Here is a 19593-nt window from a genome sequence, read left to right on the forward strand (position 1 = left end):
CTTCAGATGAATCCTCCCCTGGTGTGTCCTGACCTTTGGCTGTGTTGGAGGAGCTGCTCATTGCTCACTCAAATCTGCAGTTGCATGGCTGCGACAAATATGTGACAGTCACAGAGTCTTATCTGTAGATTCTGTTGAAGTTGGACAGGTCTGTGCTATTGTTGCCGCTGTGGGAAGCAGAGGTGACAGGTTCTTAGAAAGTTTAATGTACTAGAATTGAGCTTTTGAATTCCCTGTGACACTGAGAATCAATGGGATGACTACATCGGTCCTGTTGCTCCTGTTTCCTGATCCTGTTTTGTCAGAAATCGGTGCACGATGCTGCCGAAAAGTGTTTGGTGAACTCATTAAATGGCCAGACAAGGAAGTGATGAACAAAACCCCTCTCTTTATTAAGATCACTAACGAACAAAAAACCAGGCTAAGACACGGTATACAAACAAAAAACACACTTACGGGTTGGCCTAACAGTCCGAGATCAGAGCCAGCAAACACATACAGCGAAGGTGATCTAAAATAGTCTGAAGGGAAGTCCGTAACAAGTGGGCGAGGCAGAATAGAATAGTCCAAGGTAACAATCCGGGTCAAAACACAAAATACCAAAACCGAAGAAATGCTGGAGAGTCAGAGCTGGGGTCTAGAACAATCCTAAATAGAGGTGCAAACAATAACGAAACAGGTGAAACCAATGTGAGTGATGAAGAACGCAAAAAGACCGAAACGAAGGTGAAACAAAAACAGGAAGTAACGTCAAAATAAAAGCCGGACAGGAAGCAGCGGAACCGAATCATGACACTGTTTTACACAAAGTGGATTAGATCATCTGTAACTGCTGCCTTGTTTACACAGACAACACAGAGAAATGAACAGGTTTTGCTTGTTGAATTTATATTATAGTAAGTGTCTTGAAATCTTTTTAAGTGCCACAGAACCAGCCAGGAGCAAAACTCATTCCAATATATAACAAATATAGTGGGTTGAAATGCACACTTTTTAATTTTTTTACTATTAAGACAGTGAGCAAAACATCTGTGTGCATAGTTTCTAATGATTTAATAGAATATTGAACAAGACAAATATGTTAGAAATCACTACTGACCTCTCACTGCCAGCCTCCTTCTGCAACTCTGAAAGCTTCACTGATTCTGGAGGAATAACAGCCTCTGTGTGATTATGGGCCATAAAACTTTCTTTATTTATGTGAGCTGCAGAGGTTTACGACACTAATGATTCAAAATGAATGTTTTGATGATTAATGAGGCTGTATGTTTTTAAATGCCACCGCTCTTAAAAAAATGCAGACTTGATGTTTTGCAACTTTAGTGGAGTTTCCTCTACCAGGGGCTACAGTATATACAGTATGCGGTGTCATTCTCCCCCAGCGGCATGCATATAATCAGCCTGATGGGTATGACAGAACCAGTATAAAAATAACCTAATTATTGACCAGGAAGAGGGTCTCTGTGGCTGTCTGGCTATTCGTGATAGAACCAGTAAGAAAAAGCTGGCAGGAAGAAAGGTGGGCGGTAAGAGGTGCTGCAGTCAGACTCTCTACATGGTCTTCTGGTGAATCAATGGGTAAGCACAGGGCAACATCACCTGGTGCCTCCATGTGATGGTTCGTCATGTTGAGAAGTCATGCATGTGGGGAAATTCCAAACAGTCTTCATGGTGTTGTCACGCTGGGAGACTCACTGTCATCCACACTGTCATCATGGTCCTTGTGAATAAGAGCAGTAATTGAGGTAGTAGAGACGAGTTAAAGCCCTGGAGAATGTGTGGCCTTGTCTTCTTCTATATTTTGACTAGCATAAACATGAATTCCACTTTGAGTTGGGCCATCTTTTAACTGGGTTGCCACCATTTAAACTTGATCGTTGTCTTTTGTCTGTCTCACGCTATGTTGCTGGGTGAGATTTGATTTGATTTGATTTGATTTATTCTTTCAAGCTTGTAAAACAGTTAATATAACAACACACATTTATATACACAATCCAATATCAATTTGCTTATACCTAGTACATGCTTGAATGGAGTAGGAAGAAGTCAGACTTATCCAGTCCTACCCCATAACATCATCTTACCATCATTGGTTTACAAGCAGTATCTCTACATAGATAATTATCTTCTACACCACACAAGTAATATACTAAAGAATTATTACAGAGTGTTAACATTCTTACATAATTACATTCTTAAATTGTTATCTTCTACACCACACAAGCTATTACTATTTTTTATGTCCACACTTAAATTATTCCATAGTTTTACCCCACTTATGGAAATACAGAATCTTTTTTTGGTTGTACATATAGCATGAATTTTTAAATTTAACTGACCCCTTAAACTGTATCCCCCTTCCCTTTCATTAGTTTTTGAATTCCACCAGGTAATAAATTGTTCCTGGCTTTATACATAAACACAGCAGTCTTATATCCCACTAAATCGAAAAATTTTAGCAATTTAGACTGTATGAAAGCTCCAATGGTGTGATCCCTATACCCCATGGTAAACTAAAACAGAATGCATAATCTCAAGCAGTGATCTCTTTATTGCATTAATCTACTTGGGTTTTTCACTCCCCATCCTTACAGAAATTCTGTTAATGGGTAACGCACCTCAGGCACAGACATGCAGGCCCATTCAGTAATTCATCTGTGCTTTTCTTTTTCTTTTGGTATCAACTGAAATGTATTAACCAGTTGCTGGCAGTAATGCTTTGTCAGAGTCTTGTCTTGTTAATGCATTCTTTGTTTAGATAGTTCCCAAATTAAAGGAGAACTAAACCAATCTGACATCTTCATAATGTATACATATACTAGTCACAGGAAGTATTACTCATCCTGGGGTTTTGGACTGTTCTCCCTGCTGTTCTGCTGTGCTGCACTGTACTTTGAGGTGTTTCTAATGGTTTATTATTCATTGTGTCATACACATACGGTCGACACAGATTTACAAGGCACCAAAATAAAACATGAACATCATCCATACAAAAGGTTCCCATCCTGAAACACGGTGTAAGTTTCTTATAATCATTCATCAGATATTATTTTACTAAATAGTGTAGCTCTTAATTCATCAAATACTGAGCAATAAAATATAAATGGACTTCAGTCTCACCTGAATCACATAGCAAACAATGCTCTTTCTCTTCAGTGAAGCCAGTAAATCTGTTTGTTTCTGTAGCTAATGTGAATCTTATTTAACTGTGCACACAGCTATCTGTGACTTTTGGGTAAATTAAGGCTCTACACTAGTTGTTTTTCACAGGACAGTATGTTCATTATTTAGGCATGTACCAACCATCAACAGGCCATCTTTTCTGTAATGACATTTCATCTACCATCATTAAGATTCACTGGGTAATCATCTATTTACCTCCAGCAGTTACTCTGTGATATACTGGCCTTCCCAGCTGCACTGGACCCTCCTTGCTCCATCAGAGGTACAATGAAAAGGCAAACAGATTAACTGTGACAAGCGTGCACACCATCACACCACAGTAAATTGATTAGTAGGGGACAAATATAGGCTGTCTTATTACTGGGAGCTAAGACATACTGGCATCAAGTCACAGTAATGTTCTCTGGTGACAGCTGGTCCTCCTGCATGTGTGGTTTTCTGTATGCCAGACATTAATCTCAAACTTTTTAGTGCAAATCAAAGCTCTGTAAACCTCATTCTGCACAGAGAGAGAGAGCTTCCATCCCTTCACGAAAAAGCAATGTCCTCTTTTTCACTGTCTCACAGCAGCAGAGCAACCTGCCCCCGTTTCTGAGGTGTTACACCAGGGTACAGTATGTTCAGATATTTCATTTAGCGCACCAGGTCAGTTACTCTGCTATGGATAAACAACCACTTTGTCCACATCAAGATCAACAACAACAACAAAAAACATTCAAATTAATAACACATACAGGGCTAACTCTGTGAACCTCCCCCCCATCACTCTCATTCATACACACACAGCAGTGATGATGATGATGATGATGCTCTGGAAGTACTGTTGATGCAATTTGGCAGTACTGGGGCACAATTCCTGCTGATTGACATATGATTTAGTCTCCCCTGTGTCCCCACCCCCATTCTGCTCAACAGTCCTCTCACTCCAGCGACCCACCATCTCGGGCTGGAGCCGATCCCAGGTGACACTGGGTGAGAGGTGAGGTCCACACTGGACAGGCCGCCAGTCTATCACAGGGCTGACATATAGAGTCACCAGTCAACCTAAGCTGCATGTTTTTGGACTGTGGGAGGAAGCCAGAGTACCTGCAGAGAACCCACACAGGCACAGGGAGAACATGCAAACTCTGCCCAGAAAGGCACCAGGTTGGCCCGGGCTTGAACCCAGAACCTTCTTGCTGTGAAGCGACAGTGCTAACCACTGCACCACTCTACTGCCCCAAGTTATAATAATACAAATTGGAAATATCACAATAATCTTATATTTATGGAGCTGAAAACAGCTGATTTTTAGCATTTTTTATCAAGAATGAGTTGAATCAATTGCCCAATATTTGCAGATCTAAATATGTTTGGCTACTGTTATGGTTTGTGGACTTGCTCCCTGTTTGGTGCTTTTATCTTGGTTAGATTTCCTGTCTCATGTTACCTCACCTGCCCCAGCTTTTCCCTGGTTCACAATTTCTGTTCATTGCTTCCACGTGCTGCTCGTTACCTCCTGGTCTCCTGTCTATATGTCCTCCTGGTTGCTGGTGTATACCACACCCTGCCTGTCTGCTGAAGCTTTATTTTATTGTCATTGTGACACGTACAAAGAAGTTTTGTTTGGAGCTGAGGGCCCCGGGTTGCTGTGTGCTTACGTGCCGCCATCACAGGCAATTTGGGGGGGGGTTCAGTGTCTTGCCCAAGAACTCTTCGACATGTGGACTGCAGACACCAAGATTCAAACCCTCAACCTTCCGGTTGGGAAACAACTGCTCTACCCACCGCCCCACTGTCACCCCCGGTTATATTTACCTGGGTTGCTTTTAGACTGTTCTTTTGCGTTTTTCCTGTCAGGAAGATTCTTGGTTAGTTCTCCATGTTCGTTTTAGTTATTTAGAGTTCGTTTCATGTAGCTGCCAGGCAGTTTTGTTTAGATATTAGTTTTATACCTGTATTATGACGTCCTGTCAGGTTGAGCATCTGTTTACACTTTTGTTCCTCTTCATTTATATTAAACTGAATAAACACTAGACTCTAGACTGTGTCTGCATTTTGGCTCCTTCCTTGCCCGAAACTTAACAGCTACTTAGTGTATAATCACTATATAGTATATTATATAGTCAACTTTTTATAGATAAAAACAGTTGAGAACACCCGTTTCATTTTTGGCCATTATGAAGAACAAACCTTTGTAACGCGTGTCATATTTCTGCAGGTCTGTTGGGCAGTGCTCGTTTCACCGGCTCCTCCCAGAACTACAGCACTCTGCTGCTGGAGGAGGAGGCTGGACTTCTCTACGTGGGAGGGAGAGGAGCTCTGTACGCGCTCAACATCTCCAACATCTCCACATCTGCGAACCTCGCTGTGAGTGCCACAGATCGTCACCTAATTGCTACTGTTAAGAAGGAAACAGAAAACTCTAATTCACAAGTTTTTATTCCTTTGTTAATATTAAAAGAGGACAAACTAATAATAGGTTTAATAAGATTGAACAAATCCCACTGTGTTCCTCCAGTTTTATGGGTATCATGTTAAATACACCATGCATTTATTCAAAAGTCACTGAAGAGACTCAAAACTCAGTGACGCAGCCAGAAAATTAAATGTGCTGTCTCTCTGTCTCTCTTCCTGTTTAATACACACACTTACCTTCTGTTTCTCTTATGTCTATAGATCTTTAACTATCCCTTCTTCCCTCCTTATTTACTGTGTTAATTGACTCCTCCTTATTACCCCCCACTGTTTCCAGATCGATTGGGATGCTACCCCTGAACAGAAGAAGCAGTGTTTAAACAAAGGCAGAGACAATCAGGTACAAGGCTGCAGCTCTACTCTCTTACCTGGCCACTTTTTCTTTTCAGGAATTTTATTTTTTGAGTTATTATTGCAGAACGTTAATGAAGCCCTTTTTTGTACAGAGTGTTTCTGACAGCAGTTAAGTGAATGGCTGCTTAATCCATTTTCCTGATACCTTGAAAAGATAAACAAAATCACTCATTCATTAAACTTTAGCAAAAATAGCCCCTTGCATATGAAGTGGACTGACTGACATGCACTCTCTCCAGGATTACTTATTGCATAACCTGTTTTCTTCTGTTCTCTGCAGACAGAGTGTTACAATCACATCCGCTTTCTGCAGCGATACAATGAGACTCACCTGTACGTCTGTGGAACAAATGCCTTCAGACCTCTCTGTGCTTATATAGTAAGAGCCCATGTCATTTAATTTCTGCACAATTAAGGCAATTGAAATGAAATGATTAATCGACTGTTGTCCCTGCTCTCTCTGCAAGGATGCAGAGCGATTCAGCTTCTCCTCAGGCTTCGAGGATGGTAAAGACAGATGTCCATATGACCCAGCAAAGGGATACACTGGCCTTCTTGTGGGTATGTGTCCCAGACTTGCTTCTATCCTGCTATCCTGCTTCTGTTGGTGTAGTCAAAGTAGCCTGCAGGCAGCAGAAGTATGCCTTAGTAGGAATAAGCAAAGATTTAACTTTATTAGACAAAAGAGGTGACCTTTAACTCTGTCATGCTTAATGTTAGTTAGATCATGCTGACATCATGGCCAACAAATCAAGCGAAAACTATTTAGGTGATCACCTTCATTAACACGCAAAATTGCCAAGAGTCTGCAGCCAAGTTCTCAGTGGTGCTTTCATCATCATCACCTTTATTTATTCAGGAAAAGATCAGTTGAGAGCAAGTGCTTATTTTCAGTGATGCCCTGACATGCAATTAACACCATAGGTGTCACTAGACCCCTTTTACTGGGGCACGTGCCCCAGTAATGATCTGCTGTGCCCCAGTATAAGCACAGGTTTGAGTTTTAACAAGCTCCTATATTTGGAAGTGGATTAATAATAATAATGGGAAAAGATTTGATTTGTTGCTCTAATCCAGAATGTCAAAGCAGCAGTGGTTAGGGTTCGTACACCATGTTGCACACAATCCCGGACATGCAGTAACCTCAGGCCCTGTATTTTTCTCTACATCCTCTGTCACAGTGCAGCAGCAGCAGGAGGTAAAATATATCCACAAAACCGGGCACAGTTGAAAAATTCTTTTACAATGGCACCAGGGGATGCCTTTTTTTTTAAAATAAACTTTATTGAAAATGTACATAACAAACAAGGCAATATAACATTTTGCCCTAGTTACCATTTATAAATGTTTTAAGTGGGTGGTCCTGTGTTGCATGGTCAGCAGCGTTGCTTCTAAAGCTGGCTGAGGCCTTTCTGTGTAGTTTGCATATTCCCCCAGTGCCTGCAGCTCAGGTTAATTAGAGACTTTAACTGTAGGTGCGAGTGTGAGTGTCTGTCTCTGTATGGTAGCCTGTGATAGACTGGCAACCTCTGCATGGTGCGCCCTTTGTCAGCTGTGATAGGATCCTGCCCCCCTACAACCCTCATGGATGTAGCAAATGAATGGATGGAAATCTTGTAACCACATTGCTTGAGAGGTCACAGTTTGCCTAGTCCCTCTTACCAACAGTTTTCATTTATGATTTAAATTTCCAAATTTCTTCCTTTTTTCTTTGTACAATCTGTTGATCAGATGGTGAGATGTTCACAGCCTCTCAGTACGAGTTTCGCAGCTCTCCAGATGTGCGTAGAAACTTTCCCTTCCCCACACTGAGGACAGAGGAGGCCCCCACCCGGTGGCTTCTGGGTAAATACAACACATGACACCACATGCCAAAAAGAAAGGAAATACTCCACAAATACAAGTGTAAGTGTGTGCAAAATAGCTGCAGCCAGACAGAGGTTTATACAAGTTCACTTGCAATGCTATATTAAACAGACCAAACCTCTCTGACATTTTGCACATTTTTACAGTATCTCTCCAGATGTTTGTTGTTGCTACAGAAATGGATTCACCTGCAGAAATGAAAATTTGAAAATCAAATAAAAACTGCATTGCACTGCAGCTCTAAATGGCTTAGATGTGGCCGTTCGATCATACTTAAAAGCTCTATTTTTAGTTTCCAAGGAGACATGTCCTAGGCTGCTAATAGGTCTGCGGATCTGTGTTTGTGTGTGTACAGAGGCAGATTTTGTGGGCTCTGTGCTGCTGAAGGAGAGCATCAACAGCTCTATCGGTGATGATGACAAGATTTACTACTTCTTTACGGAGAAAAGCCAGGAGCAGATTACCTACCCGAGCCAGACCAAGGTGTCCAGGGTTGCCCGAGTCTGCAAGGTCTGAGAGAGAAGCAAACCAAAACACTAAACTATAATCACATTCATGGCTTCACTGGGTTGGGAAAGTTATATCTAGAAATTGACAAAACTCACATAATAGTGCCTGCAATGTGCAAAATGGGATTATTAATGCTTTGCGTCACTAAAACAGAGTGAAATGTAAGTGAATTTAGGGAGACTTTCAGTTCTCACTTTCTTTCCCAGCTGCCTTTCTCCTTGTCAGTGCTGAATGAACAAGCAGCTGGATGTCTCTAGTCTTGTTTTTTTTTTTATTCTGGTTCTTTCTGCACCACTGTTGCCAGGCAAACTACCAGTCCACCAACTACCACTTCCAATAGCAAACCCTCTCCCTCTCTTTGCTGCCAACCTGCCCTGTACCACTCCTCCTCCTCCTCCTCCATTTCCCTCTCACCATATTTCACTTGCAGTCAGTATCTCTGGACTAGACAGCATGACCAGCACCATTCCTAGAGTTCTCTCCTCCTCTTCTTCCTCTGTCTCTTGTAGCCAATGTCATGATGGTGCAACTACCATCACAGTATGGTGTTGTACTGAAATCACATTACAACATGGGAGCAAATGGGAATCCCAAGTTAAAGTTATTGATTGATGCAGTGCTCTTAAAGCAAACAAGACGTTTGTCTCTCTGCATATTTCAGCTTGTGCTGTTGCAGCTTCTATATTAATAAAACACGAAAATGTTATTAGGTCTGACCTCGCCTGATTGCTGTCATGACTTTAAAATTGCGTTCGGGCAGAGATGGGAAGGAAATCTGTTATGTTTTCTGCTCCAGCCACCTGGAATCGCTTGCAGAGGGAAATTAAGTTAATGAAATTTGTATCACTGGCTGAATTTAAAACTATTGTAAATGCACTGGCTAGGGGTTCTTTTTCTATTTGCTCTTGTTTTTAGCTTTCAATTCTAGTTTTGATATTGTTTTATGACCACGCTGTTCTTAGCTTTGCATATTTTGTACATTAGTATGTATTTTAATGTTGTATGTTTTGTTTTGTGTGGAACCCCCTATGCTGCTGTCGTGGCAGGGCACCTTGTAAAAGAGGTTGTTAACCCCAGTGGGATTTCCCCTGTTAAAATATTGGTTAAATATAATAAATCTTTTAGTGCACATTTAAATTGATGCACTTTTTTTACAAACAATAATACAGGACTGCAGGAAGTGAACTAATTTCTGAAAATGTTGCTCTCTCAAAACCTTTTAGAACTTTTTAAATTCTGTATTCTCCAACAGTTCATCTTCTTATGATTCCCTCTGCGCCAAAAAAAGTAATTTCTGGAAATAAAGTCTCTTATTTTCCTCCTCCTCTCCCCCTTGCTCTGCATTGCTGTGGAGTTGTCGGAGCAGTTGAGAGTGTAATGACTCAGTGTGAACTAGGCCACAGCAGTGCATGCAGATGTCGAGCTGGTCCCCAGATCAGCCCCGTAGCGGCCAGACCCCACGCTGGTTGGAGGCAGATCACCAGATAGTAAAGGCCCTGGCAGCAGCCTCTGGCTTGAAATCACTGGAGACCTGTCCTCTTCTGTTTCATACTGGCCAACCAGGCTGCATCTACTAGCTCAGCAATCATGACCTGGTTTCTCAGAGAAGGGTGTGAATGTCATGGAAACAAGGCAGAAATCAGTGCCATATGAACTTTAATAGTGAGTTACATATATCTCAAAGAGAAAAGAGTTGGACAGTTTGTCACTTTCTGTGGTATAACTTTAGAAACCGACTTTATGTCCTGCTCAAACAGGAGCTCAGTCCACACAGTGACTGTAATGTATCAGCTCAGTTCTTAGCTCTTTCCACAGTAATAACCCTGACATCTATTTATTTTAGAATACTTTGTTGTTTTTGCAGTAGCATCCATCTCATCCCTGCGTTACTAACTCTGCCAACTCTCTTTAGAGTGTCTTCCTCATATACTAAAAATTGAGTTGTTATTATTGATGGAAGTACCTAATGGTGGCACTTTTGTTTTAGAAATGTACATGTTATGCTGATTTATGGTCCTTTGCCTTTCTGTGTGGGAAGCCAAGGCAGGCAGAGGATATTGATGAACAACAGATCTCTGTGAAATACGTAAACAAAGAAAGACAAAGCACTATAATTCAGACAAAGAAGAGGAAAAGAAGCCTCCATCGCTTTTTTTCTTCTAAATGAGGTGTGCTAAATTACTTTTAGGGAGATATTTCTTGCAGCCTCGCCTCCTTGTGCTACAGAAATGAAATTAGAGCAAATGTGCTAAAGTAGGCATACTCAGAGCTAGAAGACTGCTTCAGCCCCACTTTCACAAGACTCTTTTTCTTTCTGTCATTCTTTTTGCAGATACATGTGCATTATAGCATTGTTACTGGTAGTTGATGTGTACAGATATATGTGAGTGGGTGTATTTGTGTGATTTGAAACTGAATATGCTAGAATGTGTCAGCTCAAGTGAGTGGCTTTATCAAAACATCCATCCACCCTCTCCTCTGTCTGCAGACGGACTGGGGTGGCCAGAGGACCCTGCAGAGGAAATGGACTTCCTTCCTCAAAGCCAGAATGGTGTGTTCAGTCCCAGAGTATGAGCTGCACCTCAATATCCTCCGCAGTGTGTTTGTCCTGCAGGGTCGGGATGCTCAAAGCAGCATTTTCTATGGCATCTTTGGCCTTGAGTGGTAAGAGGCTCCATCCGACTCCGCTTTCATTACACTTTTTGTTTAAACTTTTGTTGCTGTTTGGGGAATATTCACTTTCTCTTATGTCCGTTCATTAAATCCAAAGCAACACTCAGCAGCCATTTATCTTAGCTTAGCATAGAGACTGGAATGGCTGTCCAGCATGAGTTTGAGCTGCAGGTTGGTGAGAATCAAGAGTTTGAGGTCAGGACTCAGTTATTACTTTTTTAAATAAATCTTTATTAAAGCTACAGTATGTAACTTTTTTTGCAAAGATATTGGCTTCTGAAAGGTTTTGAGCATGATTGATCTCTCTAACAATCAGATTTTAAGTTATTTCTGCTTGATCAGGAGGTTTGCTCTATTCTTATTTATTGTAATGTCATAAGGACAAATATCTGAAGAGCTGGGCAGAGCATGGTGGAGCACAACAGATTGTAGTGGAGCACGGTGGAGCAGGGAGAGGGAGCGCTGAGTGAAGGTCCTTTAAACCAAACGTCCAGCACACTCCAAGTCAGGGGCAGACTTGTATTGAAAGCTCTCCTCCTCTGATTGCAAGCTGCAGCAGTGATGGTTCCTTCTGTAGCTACTTAGCCAAGCCAATGAAAAACAGCCTAAGAGCAGAAGCACAAAAATATCTGGATATACTGTGGAGTGCAATGGAAACTAGATCTGACTTGATTGAATTTCAATGCAATTTGTCACTGCATCTTTGGACTTTTGGACTGTTGTTCAGAGGAAGTTGTTACCTTGATCTCCGCGATCTCTATTTTCTGACATTTTTGCCTAAATAATGACTATATCATCTGTAAAACAATCAACTGATTAGTTGTATGAATAAGTAGCTACAGTATTTCAAACCCTTGTTGGGATGTTATCAAACCAGAGCCAGTGAAGCTGCAGTCGGAGCCGATGTGAGTGTCGGAGGACAACAGTTGCCAGTGGATTATCTGGTAGCAGTGTGAGTGTGTGTGTGTTTGTGCTGATACAGAGTCATGCTGCATAAAACTGTCCCAAGGGTGTTTGAAGTCTGATGGAAAGGATAGGATTGCAGCAGAACAGTAATATAATCTACTTCTCTCACTTTTTTCTTTGTGGATATTGGAGCTCAGTCGGTCTGTCTGACTTCTCGTTTGCTGCAGCTGCTGTCAAATCGTTCCTTTGTCTTTCTCACATTTCCTCCGTCTCATCTTGTCCTTCTATTTGCTGGTTTTCTCTTAGAAACCTGCACCTGTAGTCATCACTATGATTTAGACTCAGAAGTGCCAGAAGCCCCTGAGCTATTCTGCTCATCAGTTTTTGGTTTCACTTCCATCTCATTTTTCTCACTTGAATGCTTTTGAAGGGTTAGGTGGACACACAATAGGTTTAAGAATGTGATGCAGACATTTCCCCCCATCACTAATCTCACCTCTAGGCCTTAAGATTAAGGGTCACCTGGTTCCCGACTCATGCTGTTGCTATTCTTGGTGGAGAAACCTTTTCTTTCACAAGTGCTTCACAGAAACCGCATATGGGACTGTTTTATTTATTACTCACAGGGAGTGGGTATTATGGTACTGTGAGTGTGGTGCTGAAAAATTTGCAAAACAAATATTTACTTCTGGAGTGAATGAGGGGAGTAGTTGCTGCAGATAAAGAGGGGTATAATGCACTTGGCAGTGACGCCACCAGCTCAGACTGATAACATCCAAGATGAAATAAAACATTACCACCTCAACACCCCCGGTTTTCGGCGCCCTCACTAGCCTAGTTACCTTTGCGCCTGTATGTGATCGCTGATTTGTGTTGTGTTCCCTCTGTGTTTATTCAGTGTTGAATCATTATTCCTGATAGTGGATGTGTCTTTCAGGAAGAATATCAAAGCCACTGCTATCTGCCAGTATGCCTTCTCAGATGTAAAGAAGGTTTTTGAGGGGCCGTACATGGAGGTGCAGGACTCAAAGTGGAGGGAGTACACAGGAAAGGTTCCAGAGCCACGACCTGGATCTGTGAGTTTCATTAATTAAAACCAAGTTGTCTGCCACCATTAGAGTATCTGTATATGTATATGTCTTGTTCTTTCCACTGTGCAAGCAAAGAACCTTTCTCTCTGCTTTTCTCTGCAGTGCATAACAGATCTGCACAGGTCCCAGGGCATCAACTCATCTCGAGACCTCCCAGACAGTGTCCTCACTTTCGCCAGAAGACACCCACTGATGGCCAGCCAAGTGCATCCAATAGGGGTCCGACCACTCATGTTCAAGAGGAGTGTCAACTATGTCAAAATAGCTGTGCACAAGGAGCCGGCGCTGGATGGAAACATCTACACTGTTCTGTTTTTGGGAACTGGTGGGTTTTATTACTAAACACTCCATAAAGCTAAACTACTTTATTTTGCACTCAGTATTGCCTTTCAAGGTTGTTGGAGAGTCTTGTTTGATGAGGTTGTATCTTTCCTTACAGACGATGGCTGGCTGCACAGAGCTGTAGACATCAATGGAGAAGTGCACATCATAGAAGAGCTGCAGTTATTTGACAAACCGCAGCCTGTAGAGAGCATGGTCATATCCTCAGCTGTGGTATGTATTCATGTTCAGCATGCAGAGGCATGTGCTGAATGAATGAAAGTTTAAATGGCCTATTTATGAGTGATGCAAATGCACCCATTCTGCTTTTGATAGATCACGATCTAATCAACTTTATAAATAGGTTTGAACATGCAATTGACAGGATTTTTAATTTATCAGTCAGAATCGGTAAATTACAGAATTTTAAAGAATATTTTAGCTAAAAATTTTACAAACTATATGTATAAGTTTAGTTTAAAGCTTATCGAGAGTAAGAAAGCAATGGAAATTTCCGCCAAAATGTCCAAATCTATCAATAAATAATGATTAATCTGCAAATACCAGTGCTGTCTACTGGTATTTTAGGCTTTAAAGGAAAAAAAAAACAAAAAGAAAGCAATAAATGTGATGCTGTCATGCTGTGTGTGTTTTTCCTAGCGGAGTATCTATATTGGCTCCTACTCTGGAGTCATGCAGGTACCGATGTCAACCTGTAAGAGGTACACTTCCTGCTATGACTGCGTATTCGCCAGAGATCCGTTCTGCGGCTGGGACGGGAGGGTGTGTGTGGAAATATCGTCACGTGCACAAAGGTGAGGTTGTAGACACAAACAAGTGATGCACACATCCAGAGACAGATGCACATTTCCAGTCAGACAAACAGGCTGCTGGTGTTGTGTATGCACACAGTGACTGGGCTACACAGATCTGGCAAAAAATAAACCAGAGTCTTGTTGAGACATGTAAGCTTGCTTTCCTCCATCATAGATCCTGAGTCAGTATTTGCCTAAACCTGCTCTGTAGTTCCATCTGTCTGTTCTGCTAGTTGTCCTCATTTCCTTTGAAACTCGTTTTTATGCTTTCTGTTTCTTCCCTTTCTACCTCTACATGCATTTAGATGACTTTTGAAAAGTGGTTATGTAAACTGAAATTTTATTTCATGTAAAAACATGATTTAACTTTACTTAGATATTAAACTGTTGGCAAGAGTAAACAGGTGTGACACTCAGTGTTGTCGGTCAAATAATATAGTGAACTTTTCAGATTAAGGGATGGCATCATAATTATAATTACTATTGTTAGCTCACTTGAAATTGGTCATAAATATACATTAATCATTTTGACATAGTGTTCATTTTTGCATTAGGATCTTTTTGGTTGTTTATTTCTTCCTTCAGGGCCCAAACATATTCTAATTAATTATTTATACAGCTTACTTTCCATTCCAACAGAAGGTCTATGAAAGCAGGTCAAAGACAATGTTGACCTGGATTTTTATTGCAGCTCAGCAGGAGCTTCTCCTGGAGTGAGAAGGATGGAAATTCAAATGATTAGCACAAAGACACTTTTCTCTTGCTCTCTTAAATCAGGTTTAGCGTAACTCGACATCTGAAGCAGAAAAACAAAATAGGCTAGTTGGAACTAACATTGTTAAGTAAAACATGAGTATTTCCCCGTCACTGGCCACAGCCTGATTGAAAAATCTTAATTTAATGAGGCTTTTCTGATTAAGGTGATGTTGATGGCTAATTCTAATTTATTTCAGGTCAAATCTAACGCAAGATATCCTGAGAGGCATCAGAGGCTGCAAAGAGAATTCAGGAAACGGTACGTGTTACAATGCCAACACACAAACACGCTTTTATGTACCACGCATCACTTTGAATTTTGAGAAAGTTTTGTACTTTTCTCTCCCATCCATTCCCCTTGATTACATTTAACTGGCTCGCTCACTCACACACATTATGGGGTGAAATAAAGTCTAACACGTACTTCTCTTCTTTGCCTGAAAACCCAGGCATTTAGCAGCTATTAAGGGATTTATTAGGTGTGCAGTCTTTACCCATCCCCCCGGTCCCAGCGTACACATGTTAATCAGTTCCTCTTTTGCTGGAGGTCAGGCAGTTGTGGCTGCATTGCAGGGCTCACCACACTTAAAGAGGCTTATAAAATGTAATGGAAAGTGATGGTGAAAGGTTGAGCTGCACAGGTTGCTCTCCTGCACTTTGAAAATGTAACCTTGGTGACCCAGCATCTCATTGTATATTCCTCTCTCTGTCCTGCTGCACTTTTGTTTTGCTGTCTGTCACACACGCTCTACTTTATCTCATCTCTTTTTAGCTCTTATGTTTCATCTCTTTTAGCGCTTCTCATTGTTTCTTCTCTTTGTGATGCCCAGTGGTCCACCGGAGACGTTCTGTGATGTCGGGTGATGATGTGCTACTACAGTGCGAACTGCGCTCCAACCTTGCCATTCCACGCTGGACACTAAATGGCAAAGAACTCCAGGGATACGGTCTCAGTTCAGGCTACCGCATTGGCACAGATGGCCTCCTCATAATTGGAGCTCGTGTCCAACAGAATGGCTCTTATCGCTGCTTTGCTGTGGAGAACTCGGTCTCAGTCCTGGTTTATCTTTACACAGTCAGGGTGCACACAGATCCGTTCATCACTGTGGAGCCCACAGTCGCAACCAACCTCACGACGGTTTCAAGCCCATCTGTTTTGCCCACCAGCAGCCCCAGCGAGCAGCCTCTGCCCTCACCTCCTGCCCCACTGCCTCCAGGGCCTGAGTTTCAAACCTACAGACACATGGAAGCTGTGTACATCTCCCTGGTGGTGGTTCTCGGAGGGCTTTGCTTGGTGCTGAGTGTCGTGCTGCTCTATGTGAGCTTCTGCACCAGACGAACCTCTCGGGGTCGAAAGTTCTCCCAGCAAAGGCTGCACGTCCTGGGGGAATCCGAGAGAAAAAGGAGCTCCCATTTTGAACTCAAAACCATATCCTGCCACTGCAACGGCCATCACGGTCGTCGGTCCATCTCTGTGCCGACCTTTGGGGACATGGCCGATGGTTTCCTCCAGATACTTCCAGGTGAGGGTCAGATGTCTCCCACCAAAACACCTCCTCCAGCCCCTCCTCTTCCTATGCCGCCTCCGCTTCCCGACATGGACTACACCAATGGGCTGTCGGCCACCCTGCCTAGCGTGCTGAGGAAGATCAACGGGAACAGCTACGTGCTGCTGAGGCAGTCTGACCCTGACGGCATGTCACCGCTCTACCACTCCTTCACAGAAGAGCTCAACAGGATCCTGGAGAAGAGGAAACACACACAGCTGGACCTACAGCCTGATGAGAGCTCCATCTAGGACATCCCTCTATCTCCAACTGTAACGTAGTTGTGGGTAGAACTGCATCAAACGCTGCTGTTGTTTACCCAGTATCTATTGGCTGTGTGCTAACCTGAACTGAAATGTGCAGCCTCCTCTGTCTCCAGTGACAAATGGGCCATGGTTTCTCTTCAACAACAGACAACACTAACCAGAGATTGTATTCAAAAAGTGGAGCTGTGGAAAAAAGACTGCACTATTGCATCACAAATTACCATGAGTAGGGAGGTTAATGATGCTACCTCAGTGTAGACTCTGTGGAGGCTTGTGAATGATGGTCAGGGGCAAAATAGGTCATGGGTAAAAGAAATAAATCAGCCCAGAAGGTGGCCATGTGTTTTGAGACCATGGAAGTGTTCAACAAGTTTTTAGTGCCATATTAATATTATCCTGCTATAGAACTTAGTGATACTCCAGCCAAAATCTACTTTGTGCAGTGTTACAGAGCTAAGTATGAGGCTGGTGGGGACATTCAAGATGAATTAACTGGCATCTCATCTACAGGTGTGTCGCATTAAGGCTAATCTATGCTGACCCTCCAGTTCCTCTTTCACATGAACAACTAAAGAACTGCTGACTTAACAGCAACAGTATATTTTTATTAAAAAAAACTTCAAGAATGGTTTGAGAACTGTTTAACCACTTGTTAGGACTGCAAATAAGAAATTACTTTAAAGCTGTTAATTATTTTTGATGAATAGTTTAGTCTAAAGTGTGAGAAAGCTAGTGAAAAATGCCCATCACAGTTTTTCAGAACCCAAGGTGAAGTCTTCAGATTGATTTTGGCTGAACAGCTGTCTAAAACCCAAACACATCCAAGTTGAATTATGTAAAAAAAAAAAAAGAACAAGCAAATCCTCACATTTTATCTGCTGCTAAGAAGCCATAAAAGCACAGGTGTTAAAATATGGTAGATCATACATTTCAATTTATGTTCAATTTTCCCCTCATTTTCATCTGTTCTTCTGTAAATAGCAATAATTACAACACTGTTGCAGCTGTTGGTAGCCATGTGTTGCACCAGTGCCAGTGGAAACACTTGTAGTAACAACTGGGTTTTTTTTAAATCACTGTCTCTGTTTTTAGCATTTGTGTGACAGAAGACAAACGTATAAAAAACAGCTTGTCTGCTTCACAGAGCGCTCAGTTTGTGGGCAGGTTGACTGGCTTCAGGGCTCGGGAGGCCAAGGGAAACCACACAACACACTAAAAGGGGGCGGCTGTGGCTCAGGAGGTAGAGCGGGTCGTTTCCTAACTGGAGGATTAGCGGTCCGATTCCCGGCTTGTCCAGTCAACATGTCAAGGTGTCCTTGAGCAAGACACTGAACCCCCAGTTGCTCCCGGTGATGTCACCGGTGTGTGAATTTGGGAGTGTGAATGGCCGAATAATGTGAAAGCGCTTTGAGTGTGCTCTAAAACATAGAAAGGCGCTATACAAGTATAAGACCATTTACAAGTATAAGACATATAAGAAATGATGTTAGACAGGTTTGTGCTCTCTGCTGTGAAAAAGCTGCTGGTGGCAAGTTGCCACACCTGCAAGCCACAAAAACATCCTCACTGTTTATCTGACACCAGAGCAATGGCAAAACAACAGGAACTGCAGAGCTTACAGCACTTCTTTGGCAAGCTGAGCAGCAGGGTGATTAAGTAGTACTGTGCAAATATAACTTAGAGAGAAGTGACTGAAATGTATCCTCGAGTGATTTGTATCATCCCATGGCCAGTGTAAATAAAGATCTGTCATTATAGAGAAGTGATGAATCAGCTCTTCAGCAACAGCATTTTCTGGAGCATCTGTCAGAGCATCGCTGACAGTACCTGGCTCACCTCCATGAAGAGAGGACAGGAGCTTGTCATCTGTTTGCGTAGAGCACTGTCATCTCCACAGGTAGAAGCAGAAAGGAAACACTTGGCCTCAGTGTTCTGCTAGCCATATGGGGAGGCAAGAGCTGTCTTGCAGTTGCAGGCTTATAGTTGTCTTCTTGTCTGCCTTGAAAGCCACTTTATTCAGAACCTTGATTAAATGAGAATATAGTCCAGGCTATGCACTATGGAAATATGCTAACTTTGTCTGATAAAAAGTCTTGGACAACATGCTTACCTGCATGTTTCTGTATGAAATTCTTCTTTAAAATCTTTGCACAAACAATTCTGCGCTTTTTTCTGAGTGCAGCTGAGTGCAACACCAGGAATATCAGTGAAGTTTTAAGTATTCTGGACTTTTACTGTCACTTATTACTTGATTCTCCTTGTGACATTATGCCAGGCCTCGGTGCCACTTTTATTAAAAAGGGGCCGATCCATGTCAATGTAGCAGTTACAGGCTGCTCTTCCTGGTGAACACTGACTAAAAAGGTGTAAGTGAATGTATTTCACCATATAAGACAAAATTTATTACAGACAGACAGGATTTTTTTTTAAAGGTGAGTTGTCTCAATGTTTTGTTTACAAATTTCACCACCCGACTCCCAGAAATGATCATTTTATTAGATGCTGAAAGACACTGGGTGTTGTGTGCTGACCTATTTAAAACCCTGGGCAAATTTGAAATTGGAAAATAGTTTTTGACTTGATTAAAGCTCCCATATTCCTCACCATATCCCTGTGTGCACTCCAGAAAACTGACATGGCATGAGGCAGGGCTGTCGATTTTCACCACTGCTATATGTCTTTATATATGATTATTTTCTTAAATGGCGTTGTTAGGGTGGAACTGAACAGAAAATGTCACTAACGTATATGCAGATGATATGCTGTTATACCCCACTGAATCAGGAATGTGTGTTGGACACCCTGCTGGAATTTATATTTTACTATGAATTCAGTTTTTTAAAGAGTG

At 42.0% G+C, this 19593-nt stretch overlaps 1 protein-coding gene across 1 annotated transcript in view; it reads left to right on the forward strand.

The window, feature by feature from the left end:
* sema4gb (sema domain, immunoglobulin domain (Ig), transmembrane domain (TM) and short cytoplasmic domain, (semaphorin) 4Gb) overlaps positions 1 to 18035 on the forward strand; it is a 28977-nt gene extending 10942 nt beyond the window's left edge. The window contains exons 4-16 of the mRNA XM_020616495.1: positions 5384 to 5532; positions 5918 to 5980; positions 6275 to 6373; positions 6462 to 6555; positions 7726 to 7839; positions 8216 to 8370; positions 10859 to 11034; positions 12887 to 13025; positions 13143 to 13365; positions 13480 to 13595; positions 14022 to 14176; positions 15130 to 15191; positions 15763 to 18035. Coding sequence (XP_020472151.1) covers positions 5384 to 5532; positions 5918 to 5980; positions 6275 to 6373; positions 6462 to 6555; positions 7726 to 7839; positions 8216 to 8370; positions 10859 to 11034; positions 12887 to 13025; positions 13143 to 13365; positions 13480 to 13595; positions 14022 to 14176; positions 15130 to 15191; positions 15763 to 16730 — 2513 coding nt within the window. The 3' untranslated portion in view covers positions 16731 to 18035. The remainder of the gene's footprint in view (positions 1 to 5383; positions 5533 to 5917; positions 5981 to 6274; positions 6374 to 6461; positions 6556 to 7725; positions 7840 to 8215; positions 8371 to 10858; positions 11035 to 12886; positions 13026 to 13142; positions 13366 to 13479; positions 13596 to 14021; positions 14177 to 15129; positions 15192 to 15762) is intronic.
* The last annotated feature ends 1558 nt before the right edge of the window (positions 18036 to 19593 follow it).

The sequence above is a fragment of the Monopterus albus genome, unplaced genomic scaffold (genome assembly GCF_001952655.1).
Source record: "Monopterus albus unplaced genomic scaffold, M_albus_1.0 scaffold175.1, whole genome shotgun sequence".
Taxonomy (NCBI): Eukaryota; Metazoa; Chordata; class Actinopteri; order Synbranchiformes; family Synbranchidae; genus Monopterus; species Monopterus albus.